We start from the raw sequence: 17,746 nt of genomic DNA on the forward strand, positions 1-17,746 counted from the left end.
GCAAATGGACGTGAAAACCGCCTTCTTAAACGGCTTTTTGGAGGAAGAGTTGTACATGGTACAACCCGAAGGTTTCATCGATCCGAACATCCTAAGAAAGTGTGCAAGCTTAAGCGTTCCATTTATGGACTTAAGCAAGCATCAAGGAGTTGGAATCATCGCTTCGACCAAGTGATAAAAGAAAATGGATTTACTCGATCGGTCGAGGAACCATGTCTATATATCAAGTCGAGTGGGAGCAAGATTGTCTTCCTAATATTGTATGTCGATGACATACTCCTGATTGGGAATGACATACCTCTCTTAACTTCGGTGAAAGTATGGTTGAAAAACCATTTCCAGATGAAAGATCTGGGTGAGGCACAAAGAATTCTGGGCATCCGTATCTATCGAGATAGATCACGACGGATGTTATCTCTCGTCAGAGTCTTACATAGACAAAATCCTAGAGAGATTCAGCATGACTAACTCCAAAAGGGGTTTCTTCCTATGGCTCGGGGTGCACCGAGCAAGTCTCAAGCACCGAGACACCGGAAGAGAAAGAGCGCATGACACGGATTCCTTATGCTTCGGCTATAGGATCAATCATGTATGCCATGATATGCACACGTCCAGACGTGGCATATGCATTGAGTATGACAAGTCGATTCCAACAGCATCCAGGTGAATCACACTAGCTGGCTGTCAAGAACATTCTTAAGTACCTACGGAGGACTAAAGATTGGGCATTGACTTATGGAGGCCCTCAAAAGCTATGCGCAACCGGTTCTGTGAGATGCTAGCTTCCAAACGGATCGAGATGACTCGAAATCTCGGTCTGGATTCGTTTTTACTCTTAATGGCGCTGTAGTCAGCTGGAAGAGTTCCAAACAAACTGTTACAGCAGATTCTACGACTGAGTCTGAGTACTATGCCGCGTCTGAAGCTACAAAGGAAGCGATATGGATGCGTCAATTCTTACATGGACTATCTGTAGTGCCTAGTTCGAATGACCCGATCACCATCTATTGCGACAATAGTGGTGCCATCTTCAAGCTAAGGAGCCAAAGTCTAGCAACAAGTCTAGACATGTACAACGGAAAGCTCATCTAATCCGAGATTACGTGGAGCAAAAGGAAGTAGTGATAGAAAAGATTGCTACGAGATGATAACATAGTGAGATCCTCTCACTAAACCATTACGACAAGATAAGCATGAAGGGCACGTTAATTCCATGGGAATTAAACGTGTTCCCAAGTTGTAGTACTCTTTTATGGATTAGATTCATTCTCTTTTGTACTCTATACAACATCATCGTTTTGATATTTATATATTTTGTTTTTCATGTGGATTTGTACGACAAATTTTGAACACCACAAAGTGAACTAAACAAACATTATATTTTTGGTCCTTAATTGCCCACGTGAGCTGATAACTCAAGGTAATTATTTTGTGACGTTGGTTGATGGTGGGTTCAACGAGCCATAAGTCAAAAGGTTGGTGACCAATCACGAGGCGAGTTATACGGATATCTCGTAGGACACAATTGTGACATCGACGTGGAGTCCTAAATGTTTTATAACATTCGGTGCCGGTCGTGGATAGGACCTCCATGGTGATCCTAAGAGTCGATTCTTTTGACTATCGACTGTCTCTTGAGACTAAGGCGGATTTTGGGTGACTTTGGTTTCTTTCTCACGGTCATCCGTAACAGGGGGCCAAGTAGATTTTTTTCTGGGTCATTTCATGCTTGCTTAGATCGGAAGGAGTTCGAGTTGAAGGAAATATTCAGCCTTTATCGGGTACTCGATATTTCTCGGGGTCACTCGAGGAGTCAGAATCGAAATGCATGGCCATGCTCGGATACGGATTCGTTTTATCAGTTAAGTTACTCTCTAGTCGGAGAAACCACTCTAGATCCAGATCGATTGTAAAATACGACCTTTGCGGATCCGGATCTGCAAATTGTTTTACATTGAGTGGGAGAAATTTTAAATGAATATGAGAATCGGTTATCGCACATACACTTGTACGGACAAGTGGGAGTTTGTTGGAGGTGGTGTCCTCCAGTTAGTGCGGATAACGTCATTGCACATACACTTGTACGGACAAGTGGGAGCTTGTTGGGGCTTGTGTCCTTTACAGTTAGTGCAAGGACTTATAAATCTCTAAAAGGATCAAAGGGTATACTTTTGTATCATAATCAGTTGGTCCACGTTTATCAATAACGGTTGGCTTGCTAGATAAGTTTGACGTTATTGTCATACAGATGGCGGTGATCAACTGGTCCCTAAAAGTCACACCTATAGGATACGTTTGAGAGATGTGACGGTATGAAAATACAGTCATGTAGATGCCAAAAATTGACTAACCAGTTAGTCCGAGTTATTTGACTAATAATTAGTCAAAATGTGATGTTGAGATATTTTATTTAATACGGATTAAATAATAATGGCTAAGGCGAATTAAGCAATTAATTCGTAAATTAAATATAAGCGACTTATATTTGATTAATGTATATTGAATAAATTAATTATACCATATTGTCTTTGTCGGACATGTATTAATTATTCAACTAACCCGTATTATTAGTTGATTCTTTAATTACCGATAACCGATGACAATTTATAATTAAAAACCCTTCATATACGTTTTAGCAATTAACGAACCGGACCATGAGCTAAAGCTAAAAGGAAGTGGAAGCCCACTTCCCAAAGGGGCTCATGGTTGGCCGGCCAAGAGAGAACAAAAGAGAGGTTCTCCTTTCTTTTGTAACCTAATTCATTTTGATAAAAATTTTAGGGTTTTGAGAGACATTTTTCCTCTCTAAACCTAGATCTCTCATCTAAAGAAAAACTCACAAAATAATCCTCTCAATATTGCAAGGCAATTAGAGGATTCATTCTAGCACGAGGGCATTTCTTAGACGATCTTGGGTGCATCATTTAGGAGGAGATCTACTTTGATCTCTCATTGCCAATTTGCACTAGGACCGAAGGTTATTCCTTGATCTTTATCGTTTCATCATTGTTTTCGTTTATGACAATAATTTGCATATAAAATTTGCGTTATAATCCTATAATTAAAGGGTCTTATACGGATATTACCTTACATTGATGAGTTATTTGATATTTCCCTGTAAGCATTTCATTGGCTTTACAATGGATAATAGTTTGAAAATTTCATGTTCTTACTTCTAGGAATCTGAGGAATGAGGATCTGATTCATCCATGGGCATGGAAGACTTGGTTCTGCTGGTGCTTACTATGTTGCTGTTATGCGATATATTGAATGCACACTATAGGTAAAGTCCTTTTCTTTAGCCTACATATTATTTTCATTGGAGAGCAAGCTTCTTTGGGATCTTCCTTTCTAGTCTTTTGGGTTGTGTGTGATGTATGATTCTTATTGTCGAGTAATATATTTATGTATGTAATTTGTTTGGACCAAGTGACAAACAATATGTGATACTTCTCTTTAGCTATCCATTTGTTGTTACGTTTTTCTGAGACTAAGATGGTCTTCATTTGTAAGATTAGTAGAGTAACTCATTAGTATAAGATACACAAAAAATAGAGCTCAAATAGCAAACAGTTGTTTATTTTACGAGTATCATTTATTTAAGGGTATCCTTTATTTAACAGTCTTTTTAATATTGAAATTATGTACAGGTCTAGTTGAAGAAATATTAGATGATCAAGAGCTGGATACAACCACATCATTTCATTTTCATTATAAACTATTTGTCAAGAACGTTAAAGTACTAGATCCATTGTTTTTAGTATTTGCAACTTTTAATTAATAAACGTGATCCTGGTTTTTTTTTTGTAAGCTCATGGTGATTGTTTTTTTATTATCGTAATACAAATTAAATGTATTAATTTTCTCTATTATTTTTTTTCTTTTACGAAAAAACATAAGAGACCAGCTATAGACAATAACTGGTTTCAATAATGCGATCAAAGAGACTGGTTCTAGCCTGTAACTAGTCTCTCATTCTCTTGTAATTTTGCGTTTCACATTATTCAAAGAGACTGGTTATTTACAACAAGAAGTCTTTTAAGTATGACAAAAGAAACCAGTTCAATTAACCGGTTTCTTAGGCTAAGACACCTATGATATATAGGCCGGTTATAGTCTGGTTTCTTATGCCATTTTTAATCGGTTTCTTATGTCATTTTTGTAGTAGTGGAACCTCTATTTGATGTATTTCATATTGAAAACACACAGTTGAACTTCAAGTTCAGTTGGGGATAAAATACTATAATGCAGTTGGATTTTAAATGTGTTGAATCAAAATGCGCAATCCGGAGATTAAAGATTTCATATAATAATCAAACTGTGATTTTCACACAATAACTACTCAGAAAAATCATTATGTGGTTACAAGTGACTTAGTATAATGTCAATTCATACATGAGCATTTAAGGTCTTTATTACACTAAGAGTAGTTGTTAGATCTCCAATATCAAATATACTCAGTCTCCGTGTAATGTCTTGTCTTTAATAAATTTACACGAGAGAGTTTCAAAATTATGTGACTAATCAGATCTCAATGGACAATTATAGAGTATAATGAAAACGGACTTTGATTAGCTAATAAAATAATAAGATTTGATATGAACCTCCTGATTATCAGATTTTAATAATATACAAACAAATTAAGACTATTAATTCCTTTTCGTTTAGTTGGTTACAATTGTGCTAATAACGCCTTGTGAAATAAAGAGAATAATAAAGAGAAGATATAGAATACGAGGGAGATAAAACTGTATATTATTCCATTATAAGGGGTATATATATACATATAGAATAAGGCGGAGTTTCCATAATACAAAAACTCTAAAATATTTTATAATATGCACATTCATATAATATTATACGGAGTACAATAATATTTCATAACAAACTCATATTTTTGTAAAAGCAATTAAGAATTTAACGGTGTCAAATTTGTTGGGCTCACGTTCAAAATTATCAGAGTACAAAAAGTAGTGGTGTTTATTGTTGTTAATGGCTTGGATTGGTGGGAACTGGGAAACATGGTTGCTGGGTTTGAGTAGGGAGGAAATGGGCGTTAAGGAGTTAAAGAGTGAGGGTAAAACAGTCCGAGCTGACAAACTTGATTTGATATGACCCGACCTAAACTCGAGTCGACAAAACTCAAAATTGACCCGGTCCAACCTTTTTCAAGCATGTCATCCAGTACGACCTAATAATCAGTCACCCTAACCCGAACCTAACTCGACTCGATATTGATCCGATTAGCTTGACAAGCCGACAATTATTAAGCTTAATTATATTGATCAAAATAAAAGCGATTTGGTGTGTAATTTGATATGTTTGACTTAGTAATAGAGTAACTGAGTAACAAAACCAAATAATGGTCGAGAACTAAATTTATTGGTAAAAAATTGAAACAGTGAGATGAAATAACTACAATCGGTAATGACTCGACCCAATCCAGCAGACGCACTAACATGAAATAACTTGGCCCGATAACGACCCGACCGCAACCCGGAAAGGGTAGGCTAACCTAGTATGACCTGAAATTGATATGATCGACTTGACTAAACCCAAATCAGGCCCGACTTACCCTTGTCATCTTTGAAAACGGTTACTTCATATTTTTTTACCCAGAATTGTAACTTGTTATTAAGTTTAAATGAAATTATGATGTTACTTATAAATTTTGAAAAAAGAAACTTAGGCATAAAATTTACCCTTGGTGGAACTAATTGTAATTGACTGAAAGGAAACATATAGCAGATTTATAGTAAAAAATAAATAAAAGAAAAGACAAAAAGAACAAAAATTAACTACAGATCACACCGCTGTTCGTTTCTTCTTTTTCTTTTTTCCAAATTACCCAATTTATCAAATTTAAAATTTTATCAAATTCAACAATTTTTCTTCTATGTACTCGAATTTATCAAGTTTATAGATCATAATCATTAAATTACACTACCATATTCACTAAATTCAAAGTGAATATAATAGTATCATATGGTGAATATTACACTACACGATACATATTAATCAGATTACACTATCACATTCACTAAACGTAAAATGAATATCATAGTGTTTTAAGATGAACATCACAATAGGTAACACATATTCATCAAATTGACAATGAATATGATACTGTCATATTCCTATAAATATGATACTCAAAATCGCAATTTAACTATGAATAATGAGAGATCTAACAACTTTTAAGTTTAATAAAATTTCAACACTTATCTTATAAATTAAAAGACAATTATTACTCAAGACACAAATCAATTGATATTACAAAACTAATAGTTTTGATGGGAAATTAAATTTTATGTAGACTTTTCTTTGTAAATATGGAAGATGCAGGTTTCATATAGGAGGAAGGAAGGTTAATGGCAAGTTAACTACTCCCTCCGTTCCAGTGATATGTTTACACTTTCTTTATTCTGTGAGGGGGAAATAAAGGAAGTGTAAACATATCACTGGAACAGAGGGAGTACTTATGAGTGTTATGCCTGTTTTTTTGAACTTAAAGTCAATCCATTTAAGTTCAGTTCATATTTTATAAGTTCAGTTCAGATCTTAGAAATTCACTTCAGTACCCTACATATGGGTGACTGGGTGTAGGGTATAAAAATTGCTCCAGCTTTAAGATTGAAGTTCAATTCTTACCCGCAACATAATACGATAATTTGAACCAAAGCATAAAATTATTACATATCCTCCGTCACAATAAGTTCTAGACCTGGCAAACCAACCCGACCCGAGACTCGAATTGACCCGAAAACACGAATTGACCCGACCCGACCCAAACATGACCCGAGCTTCTTGACCCGTAACTTACCCGACCCAAAAATGACCCGATCCCAAACCACCAAACCTGAAGCTGACCCGACAAAAATATAACTCTAGTTGAACTGAAAGGACTTGAAATGGCTATTTCTCTGTTATTCATTGACCCGAAAATGATCCGAAACAGACACGAGCAACAAACTCGGAACAGACCTGAAACCCGAAATAACACGTCCCAACCCGAATTAACCTAAAACCAATGAGAAACCCGACCCGTTGACCCGTTTTGCAGGTCCCCTTCATTTGACAAAAGTGACTTCAGGCATTATATCATCCGGCTTACACGTGATGTGACCAAAAAAAGAAAAAAAAATGATCTGGCTTAGAAAATATGGATTTGGACTGTAGAAAGATCCAAAATGAGATCCGACAAGGTGAGCAATGAGCATGGCGTAACGCATAAAATAATGAGCTTGTTTATTTTGACCTGGAAAAAAATAGATTAGATGTTCAATTTACGACTTTACACATTTGTGCTAAATTTCAAATATAAAGGCTAATCTAATTAGTTTTGTTAATTGTTAATAATAACTTAATAAGTAAAGAAAATGGGGGATGGTGTTACAAGTAACAAGAGGAAGATATCAGCTTCATCTGCCAGATCTCACACTCGCAAATCTAATCCTTCTTCCTCTTTTTCAGGTTTACCTTCATTATCATAATCTGGGTTCAATTTTATTAAACCATAATTTATGTCATTAATCTACCACAAATAGATTTTGTTCATGTAATATGTACCCCCATTTTACCCCAGATTTGTTGCTTTATGTTTGTCCATTTCTGCTTTATCTTAATCGTTAGTGGAGCAGTTCCATTATATATTATTGGAGCACCCTTTTATTTCATTACAACTTAAAACGTGTTAAATAGGATTGGTGAACAAAAAAGATTGGCTTCTCCCATGTATCTTAGTGGGATGCCTGTTGGACATGTTTTACTTTTAAGATGGATATCGAGTGATTTGCTTGAATGACTCAAGGTAAGGGGTCCTATATTAGCATGGGTCTTAACTTGAGACCAACTTATTTGTCATGTTTTGATAAGTTTTAGGTTGGATTCAGATTCTATATTAGCATGGGTCTTAAGTTGAGACGCAGGATCGAGTGGGACGTTTTTTGTTGTGTACGAAAGTTGGGTCTTGGATTTGAGACCGATCACACTTGACTAGTGTTCCGTTAATGAAAAAGGTGCAAACAACATGTTGTAGAGTGTTTTGATGATTCCAAAAGATAAATCGAGGAAATATGAGAGACGATATTTTATAAAGTAAAGTCGAGTGTGCAAATAAAGATAGTCTAATTGCTGAAGTTGATAATTTTCAGGGGTATACCAGAAAATTATTCTAGTGGTGCTAGTGGGATGCTTGGCCTGGGGTTATAAGGCTATTTGCCCTCCTCCACCCAAACTCTGCGGTACCCCTTCTGGTCCTCCCGTCACAGCTCCCAGAATTAAGCTACGGGATGGAAGACATTTGGCCTATCAACTTTATGGAGTTCCCAAAGATGAAGCAAAACACAGCTTCATTTTCGTCCATGGCTTCGACTCCTGCAGGCACCATGCCTTCATTGCCACCCAAGTTTCACCTGTATTTTACTTTTCATCATACATTTCTCTCATTCATCCCTTTTTTCTCCCTTTATTTAAGTTTCTTGACTTTGCCTAATTTCCTTCAGGATACCATCCAAAGCTTGGGGTTACACATTGTGGGATTTGACAGGCCTGGCTATTGTGAAAGTGATCCAGACCCTAACCGAACTCCGGAAAGCATGGCATTAGATATACAAGAGCTCGCTGATCAACTTGCCCTCGGCCCTAAATTTTATTTGGTTGGTTATTCCATGGGAGGAGAAATGGTATGGGGCTGCCTCAAGTATATTCCACACAGGTATATTTGTAATTCTTCTCTTCAATTTGGTTTTTGCCTCCAAGCGCATTTCTGATCATTTTTTTTGTCTCAATATGCTCATAGGCTAGCAGGGGCATCGCTGGTTACGCCCGTTGCCAACTATTGGTGGTCTGGCTTACCTGCCAACTTATCTACACAAGCATACTACTTGCAGCATCCGCGGGATCTGTGGTCAGTGCGAGTGGCACACTATGCACCCTGGCTCACTTACTGGTGGCAGACTCAGAAGCTATTTTCACCTTCAAGTGTTATTGCTCATAGTCGTGACATCCTGTCTCGTCAGGACGCACAACTCATGGCCTTATTTGAGAAACCTACAAATGCGGTACTTACCTATGTCTTCTAAAGTTTTGGTACTGACATTACTTCTACAAACATTGTTGATTTTATGCGTTATATAACCTATATGCTTGTGAGGTGTTTGTTCATTTGGGATATAAAACACTGATTCATGCATATTCAGGACCGTCTGTGTTATAAACCAAACCAGTTTAATGTGAATCAGATGAGCAATCCAATGATTAAAAGTTCAAGTGCTTTCAAACCATTACTGTTGGACTAACATGATGGCTTTATTAATGCTCTGTCCTCCCTTGTCGCATCAGGTTCCAGTGAGACAGCAAGGGGAACATGAATCCTTACATCGGGACATGATTGTTGGGTTTGGGAAGTGGAATTTCTGTCCTACAGAGCTGGAAAATCCATTTGAAAACAGACAAGGCAGTGTTCACCTCTGGCAAGGAGAGGAAGATATGATCGTCCCAGTGATACTAAACCGCTACATAGCACAGAGGCTGCCATGGGTTCAGTACCATGAGCTCCCCGGTGCTGGCCATTTATTTCCTTATGCCAAGGGATTGAGCGAGGCTATTATTAAAGCCCAGCTATCTGTTGAATCTTAGCACAATACTTTTGCCGGGCATTAGTTGATAATTTGTTTTCATTTATGTTATCTTCAATACAAAAGCGGGATGTTCTTCGTTGGTGAGACAGTCTTCCAAGTTACAACTATTTATTTATTATCTACAGTAAGTTTTATTTATTTACTTCTGCTTTGAGACAATGAAACCATGGTGTCTTGTCATGAGTTTGCTTGATATAAATGCTGGCCCTTGAGCTGCAGGCTTAGGGTTCGGGTTGTGTTCAGTTAGCCCAGCGTCCCACATGGGATGTGTGGGGCGGCCTAGGTTGACAATTCAGCTGTTCCCTAGGAGTTTGACATGGTGTCCCTGCATAGAAGGAAAACGATTATTGATAGTCAGAGAGGAAGGGTTGAGAGAAGTCGGAAAAGGATGATTTAGAACCGAGAGTCAGCTGCCAGGTGTAGAGCTCACGTACCGGTCTGTTACCTTTTCTCATCTACTGGTTGAGCAATTTTAAAGGTAATGAATATCTTCGACCCTGAAACTGCACCTGGAGACTATTTATACAGACAAATTTAGTCACAGCTACACACAAATATAGTAAATGAACTTGATGAATTTATGAAATTGTTCCCCGTACTTATTTTTGTAGTTTAATTAATGGGGTTTAGGCAGATGCAATTACTGGAAGAAAAATACTTCCAATTTGAGACCAGTTCTTTACCATTTCAACTGAAGTATCAAATCCCATATGAAAGAATCAGATATAACTTACAAGCCCAGAATTCTAAACAATTTCACGTGAAATGGCGCAAAATGAACCCGAATTGACGAATCAATGATGTAGTATCTGGACTCGGTGGCCCATCTTAGAAAGCTGCATTTTTTTTTCGACAAAGGTAAACCGATATATTAAACGAAGTTAAAACGTTATTACAGATACAACCAAATTTCAGTAAGTTAACCAGTAGCTAGACTAACCGACCAACTACGATGTAAACGAAGAAGTGTGCGAATTGCATGTAGTGAATTTCGCACAGCTATTGGTACTGGCTTTTGAGAAGCCAGAACTGAACATAATTTTTTTGATGATACCACAAAGGTAATTGCGGAATATGTAGCTGTCTCTTGGCGCAACATTACTTGAAGTAAGGCTTGAGAATAGGCAGCAAAAAGGGATGAGGCACTCATGTAGTAGAATTCAGCCACGCGAGAGTCTGACTCAACCATAGTTGTATAACCATTCTGTATAGAATTCCTGCAGATGTAGAGCCGATAAGAAAGTGAAGACTGCAAAGTTGAAAGCTGATTACCTGCGGTAATCCCAAGTACTCGGTTTAGAATTCCTTCATATCGGAGAGAAGACAATTGCAAGTGTGAGTGATGTAGTGCTCCAGCTAAATGAAGGATGCGTACAGGCACAAAGTCACAGTTCTCAAAACAATGGAGTTACGTGTGAGCCAGATGGATCTCAAGATTGCATAAAAATGAAGTAAACTATTAAACCCAGTTGAAGATGCTCGATGAAGATATGAAATGTGATCAGCTAACCATCGGACGAAAGAGACATTTGGATTAGCCAAGGAGTGTATGCCGAGTAACGAAGAACGCCAGATATGCTGAATTACTTCACAGGAACGGAACAAATGCTCAGGAGTTTCCAAATCCGCTCGACATAGAGGACAAAGAGTATCTAGACGAAATCCACTATGGGCCAGAATCGTCTTCGTTGGGATGATATGATGGGCAAGCTTCCAGATAAAAAGAGGAAATTTACTTGAAAATGGAAAGAGCCATACCAATTTCCAAAGAAAAGAGGGAATCTGTGGTATTGCTGACGAATGCTTGGATAAAAGATATGAGTATCCCGACCTAATATTATAGCAACCATCTTCAGTATACTTCCAGTACAGGTAGTCATCGTTTTGAAGAATAGGTGGTTCCATGGCCAATATATCTTTAGCAGTGGAGTTATTAAAAACGCGAAAAATACTACACGGATTCCATGAGCCATCTTCACGAACAAAGTCAGAGAACGAAGGCATGTGGGTACCCTATGATTGTTTCAAACTTGGAGGATGACCATGTACCCAATGGCTAAGTAGAAGATTAATGGATTTGCCATTTCCAACTTTCCAAGCCATAGCTTCAGAGCACGTAGCGGCAACACGACAAATACCTTGCCATACAAAAGAAGGTTGCGTAACTTTGGACTTGAGGTTGGGAATTGGAAGATCTTTTCGATATTTTGGCGCGAGATATTTGGCCAGAATTCCAGTCGGCTTATGATGTAGGCGCCAAAATTTTTTCATAAGGTAAGCTTGACTGAGAACCGTCACCGATTTAATTCCCAAACCTCCAGAGTCTCTTGGAACATGCAAGTGTGGTTGAGACAGCCAATGAATTGCTCGGTGTGAAGAATTTTTATTCCACCAGAAGGCAGCAATTAAAGAGTCGAGCTTCCTAGACACGGATAGTGGAAGAGGAACAGCAGCTAGAATGTGAACCAATGAACCAAGAAGGATAGAATTGATAATAACAAACTTGCTAGCTTGAGATAAGTGAAGAGAAGACCATGATGAAATACGTGTGGCGATCTTATCCAGAAATCATGAAAAGCTGTCTTCTTGCATTTAGGTAGATCAACCGGCACGCCCAAATATGTACCAAAAGAATCAGAAGCTTTCATACGTAGAATAGAGGTCATATGGGATTTGAAGTCCTCCGGTGAATTGGGACTGAATTTAATAAAAGATTTCTGGAGGTTAATCATTTGGCCAGAGGCTTTCTCAAAGTCTTGAAAAATATCTCGGAAAGTCTCAAAAGAAGCAGGTGTTGCCTTGCAGCAGATGAAAGCGTCATCTGCATAAAACAGGTGCGATAGAGGCGGAGCATACCGAGAAATCTTAAGTCCAACAAGTTGTTGCTGGGATTCAGCCTTCTGAAAGTGACGAGATAGAGCTTCCATACACATGATAAACAAACAAGGAGATAGAGGATCTCCCTGACGTAAACCACAAGACGGATGAAAGGAGGGCGAAGGTTCACCATTTATCATGATACTATAAGTAACTGTGGAAATGCATTCCCATATCAGATTACTCCAAGATTGCGGGAAGCCAAAATGATCTAACACGGACATGAGGAAATGCCAGGATACTCTATCAAAAGCCTTATGCATATCCAGTTTGATCACCGAGTAGCAGTTTGTACCCTTCTTAGTCTTGTTAATATAATGCATTATTTCATGAGCAATAAGGCATCCATCAGACATGAGACGACCAGGGACAAACGCTTGTTGGGAATCCGAAATAATAGATGGCATAACCAATTTGAGTCGATTTGCCATACACTTGGAAGCTAAACGGTATACGACATTGCATAGGCTGATTGGTCGATACTGCGAGACCAACTCAGGGTTATCAACTTTTGGTATCAGAACAATGATGGTATTATTCCATTCTTTCAACATAACACCGGAGTTGAGAAATCTAAGAATTGCTGAAGTCACTAAATGATCTATCTGTGGCCAAAAAGTATGGAAAATTTTTGGTGTAATACCATCAGGACCAGGTTATTTTGATTCATCCATACCTCGGAGAGCATTCAGAATATCGTGTTCCGAGAAAGGAGCCTGTAATAAAGAGCATTCAACTTGTCTAAGCTTGGGCAAATTCAGAGTAGACACAAAATGATGGATATAACCCCCAGGCCCGGCATGAACATTGGTAGAATTATTGCAGAGCAAATTGGTGAAATAATTGACGATTTCATCTGTAATAGAATCTGGTGAATGTATCCATACGCCATCAGATGATCGAAGAGCCATTATACGGTGCTTTGTAGCTCTTTGTTTAACTCGATTAAAGAGGAAGCGTGTAGGATAACCATCTAAAACCTCAGCCTTGATTTTCGAACGTTGAACCCAAAAAAGTCGCTGGTTTCGCATAAGCTGAAGGCGAGATGAGCGTAGTTGTTGAAAGTCTGAAGCAGAATGTTCATCCACAATACTTGCAACAGATAAATCCAAATCAGCTTCTAATACGTGCATATTCTATACACTTTATTTGCAGTTTTGGCACGTATTTCCATGCATAATTGTTAGCTTAAGGCTACTATTTCTCCCGAAACGGGTTACTTCGCAATTTCTATGATTTATTGTAGGAATGAGTGAAAGTGGGCTAAATCAAGCCTAAATCGTCCTCCGGAGGCAACTTCAGGGAAGCTTGGAAGAAGGGAGTTCGGATTCACTCGCCTTGGGATGCGTGCAATGGAGTGAAGAGCTGATTTAAAGAGAGAAAGAAGCCACTACACAACTCAGTTGGTCGATCGACCAACATCACCAGTCGATCGACCAAGGAATTTCATCAGACGCTACTGTACAGCACTCACCAGTCGATCAACCATGCTCATCAGTCGATCGACCAGTCTGCGAGCTGAGATTAATTCTTCGTGTTAGACTTTTAAAAGCCCAATTTGTAATTAACTTTTGGCATCGTTTATCAGTAGAACGCAGCTACAATTTTTAGGTTATGTTTTTCATTACTCAAGAACTCAGTTTAGATCTAGTCTAGAGGAAGAAAGGGGGACGACGAATCCCGAATTTCAATACTTTGTTCATCGATCCTTAGTAAGCTTGAATTCAATTTACTTCTTCTTTAATTTCTTGTTAATTCAATACTTGTTGTCATTAATTTACTTTCAGCAATTCATCTTTTGATCTTTTGTCTTTAATTCAATTTCAATTATGTCAATCTCGTTCTTTGTCTTTAATTTAGCGATTGTCGTAGTTGTAATCATGCGTAGCTAATTGTCTTGATTGGGAACGAGGTGAGCCATGACATAAATTAGGATTGTTTTGTTAGTATGAATTCTTCCGTATCGATCTTGTTGTCTTTTGATAAGCCTTTTTACTAGATTGAAAGATTAGTAATTTAAATTATCATTAGATTGAAATTTCCTTTGAGCGAAAGCTTTGAGAAATTCTTGGGAATTAGAAGACCGTAAGGTTAATTTGAGCATAGATCGAAAGGCTTGCTCATATTCCCTGAGACCGTATTATAGGATCTCTGCTACCTTACTGACCTGACCTTAGCCATGGTGAACCGAAATTCCCGATCTTCTTTTTATCTTGTTGAGAATTTCATATTTAGCAATTAGTCATTAAAGTCAACCAATTTCAAAACCCCCCATTTAATTGTTACTTTTATAGACTGAAAATAGCAAACAAAATTGATCTTGTCTCTCTGTGGTTCGACCCTTACTATCACTAGCTATAGTTTTAGTTTGGAATTATAAATTTAATTTTGATACAAAACGACGGTATCAAATTTTGGCGCCGTTGCCGGGGAGACGGTGTAATTCTGTTTGCTTTATTTTTAGTTTATTTTTCTTGTCTCAAGGAACTTTGGTTCCTTGAGGCTGTTGCTTACCTTTGCTTCTAGTTTTGCTTTTGCACAGTTAGAAGATAGGTTTTTGAGAGGAAGACTTGAGTACTCTCAGTTTGGCGAACATGACTACGATATATGACAATCTTCAGCCAAAAGAGCAGCACCTTCCAAAGGGGCACGTGTTACCTACCCCTACTACCGGTAACTTCGAATTTCGTTCCTCTTATATCGATTTAGTAGAGCGAAATCAGTTTGCTGGTCTACCAGATGAGGACCCCTTGAAGCATATGGAAATTTTCACAGACTACTGCTGTTCCATACCTATATCGGCTGGGGTGACTCAGGATGAAGTAAAGGGGGTGATGTTCTTATACTCCTTGAAGGATTCTGCGCGAGATTGGTACCGCTTCCTTGATAGGGTAGCAGCTGGAGTCACAGATTGGACATCTCTCGCATTGGCTTTCTGCAAAAAATACTTCCCACTTGCAAAGACTGATGCTTTGAGAAGTAAAATCACAAATTTCCAGCAAGGACCTGATGAGGAATTTTGTGAAGCATGGGGACGTTTCAAGAATTTGGTTCGGTCTGTCCCTCACCACGGTTTCCAGCAGTGGTACCTTTGCAACTTATTCTACAATGCTTTATATGATGATTACAAGGTCATCCTGGACGCAGCTGCGAATGGTAGGTTCCAAAACAATACCGGTCAGAATAAAGGTTGGAATACTATTGAGGAGATGGCAGTCCATAGAGCTGAGTTTGGGAGTTCACGTGGAAAATCACGAAAGCAAAGTGATGAAATGAGTGCCGTTGTGACACTCATTACTTCTATTACTGCCCGTCTCGAGAAGCTCGAGGCCTCTGAAGCTTCCAAGGAAAGAGTTGAAATTCCTGTCCATAATCCAGATGAGACCGCGGAGTTGAGAGAAATGGTCCAAACTCTTTTGGTTCAAGTGGCGAATATAGAAGCAGCCGGGATTGAGTCCTCAAAGAATTTTATGAAGCAGTTGGAGAATATAGAGGCTAAGCAAGTCGCCAATTCTTCGAGCAAATGTGAAGGGCCGATTGAAATGATTAATGCCATTAATCTCAGAAGTGGCCTATCTTATGAAGGTCCCGACAAGCCAAGAGGAGACTCGGGAAATGATGAAGAAGCTAGTTTAATTTCTGGTGAAAAAACGAGCTTATTTGCCAGTACCACCAGTCGATCGACCAACAACAGCAGTCGATCGACTGAGATGTCAGATGGAAAAGTTTCTGATCAGAAACTATTCACGCCCAGCATAAGCAGTCAATCGACTGACACCAATGGTCGATCGACTGAGTCTCCTGATGAAGAAGTTTCTGTCCAGGAACTGTTCACACCCAGCCAGATTGGTCGATCGACTACTCCTATCAGTCGATCGACCGGATCTCCAGTGCAAGACGCAAATCCGTCAACTAGTTTGCATGATTCTACACTCATTGATGATTTGAAGGAAGTTTTAAACTTACGGAAGCCGAAGGTTGCTGATCCTATGGCCAGTGTTGCAGTCCCGTATCCGGAGCGTTTAAAGAATACTAAGCCGGAGCGCAAGTTTGGTAAGTTTTTGGAGATGGTCCAGAATCTCGAGGTAACGATTCCTTTCACCGATCTAATTACCCAGGTACCCTCTTACGCTAAATTTATGAAAGACATTTTAAATCGTAAGAGAAATTTTCGTGATGATGGTAATGTTGCTTTTGTGGGAGAATGCAATGCTCTTTCGCAAATTAATATACCACCTAAATTAAAGGACCCGGGTAGTTTTTCAATTCCTTGCACTATAGGTGACCACGAAATTGGAAAGGCCCTTTGTGATTTAGGGGCCAGTGTCAGTGTCATGCCGTATTCTGTTTGCGAAATGTTAAATATTGGTAGACTCAAGGTGACCGATATTACCGTTCAAATGACAAATAGATCGACTCAGAGACCTATAGGAGTTCTAGAGGATGTACCCGTTCGAGTGGGTAAGTTTTTTATTCCTGTCGATTTCGTTGTTTTGGACATTGCTGAGGATAGTCAGATACCTATTATTTTAGGTAGACCATTTTTACATACAAATTTGGAAATTTGTAATAGATGTCAAACGCGGAACAATAACCTTAGAGGTAGGGGATGACACCATTGAATTCAGTCTTGCTCACAAGGCGACTGAACCTGCTGATGATGATGCATGTTATTCCATTGATATTGTTGACAAGGATGTTAATTGTAATTGGAGGGAATCCTTAGCCAAGGATCTCTTAGCTGATCTTACTAGTTCAGATGAGTGTGCAGGAAATACAGCGGAGAATGCTGAGGAGCCAGGTGCTTTGGTAGCCTCAATGGAAAGCTACGAGCTCACAGAGGAAGAAGATGAGATGCTCTTGAGCCACGGCCAACGAGAATTTGGTAAACACTGCTATTCCATTGAAGCGATTCCATCTGCTATTTGTAGAGGTAAAGGTTCCCGAGCGTAAGCCACTACCTCCTAATCTTAAGTATGTTTCTCTAGATGATACAGAGCAGACCCGAACTATTGTTAGTGCTAAGCTTAATGATGACCGGTATCCCGCTTTGATGTGTGTGCTTAAGAAAAACAGGAAGGCTCTAGGTTACTCTTTGGATGATATAAAGGGCATCGGCCACGATATTTGTATGCACATGATAGAGTGGAGGAAGGCCACAAGCCTTACGAGACATGGGTCAACGCAAGTTGAACCCGAAGATGCAGGAAGTTGTTATGGCCGAGGTG

General features: G+C 38.7%; 1 protein-coding gene and 1 non-coding gene across 2 annotated transcripts; one reads left to right on the forward strand and one right to left on the reverse strand.

Moving 5' to 3' along the window:
- The first annotated feature begins 7,230 nt into the window (after positions 1-7,230).
- Positions 7,231-9,800, forward strand: LOC141642651 (uncharacterized). Its single transcript, XM_074451508.1, has 5 exons — positions 7,231-7,473; positions 8,154-8,416; positions 8,505-8,716; positions 8,801-9,062; positions 9,343-9,800. Exons 1-5 carry the CDS (start codon positions 7,380-7,382, stop codon positions 9,637-9,639), a joined length of 1,128 nt encoding a protein of 375 aa, XP_074307609.1. The 5' UTR covers positions 7,231-7,379; the 3' UTR covers positions 9,640-9,800.
- A 5,685-nt stretch (positions 9,801-15,485) lies between these two features.
- Positions 15,486-15,594, reverse strand: LOC141645006 (small nucleolar RNA R71). Its single transcript, XR_012544604.1, has one exon. It is a non-coding gene; the product is annotated as a small nucleolar RNA R71 (small nucleolar RNA).
- Positions 15,595-17,746: the final 2,152 nt, after the last annotated feature.

Source organism: Silene latifolia, chromosome 2 (assembly GCF_048544455.1).
Source record: "Silene latifolia isolate original U9 population chromosome 2, ASM4854445v1, whole genome shotgun sequence".
Taxonomy (NCBI): Eukaryota; Viridiplantae; Streptophyta; class Magnoliopsida; order Caryophyllales; family Caryophyllaceae; genus Silene; species Silene latifolia.

What these genes read in the sequence shown, in the direction of transcription:
- LOC141642651 (XM_074451508.1), top strand. Translation starts at nt 7,380, where the DNA reads ATGGGGGATGGTGTTACAAGTAACAAGAGGAAGATATCAGCTTCATCT. An exon ending in TCCTTCTTCCTCTTTTTCAG is followed by an intron (nt 7,474 to 8,153) that starts GTTTACCTTCAT and finishes GATAATTTTCAG; the next exon opens with GGGTATACCAGAAAATTATT. An exon ending in TTGAGAAACCTACAAATGCG is followed by an intron (nt 9,063 to 9,342) that starts GTACTTACCTAT and finishes TTGTCGCATCAG; the next exon opens with GTTCCAGTGAGACAGCAAGG.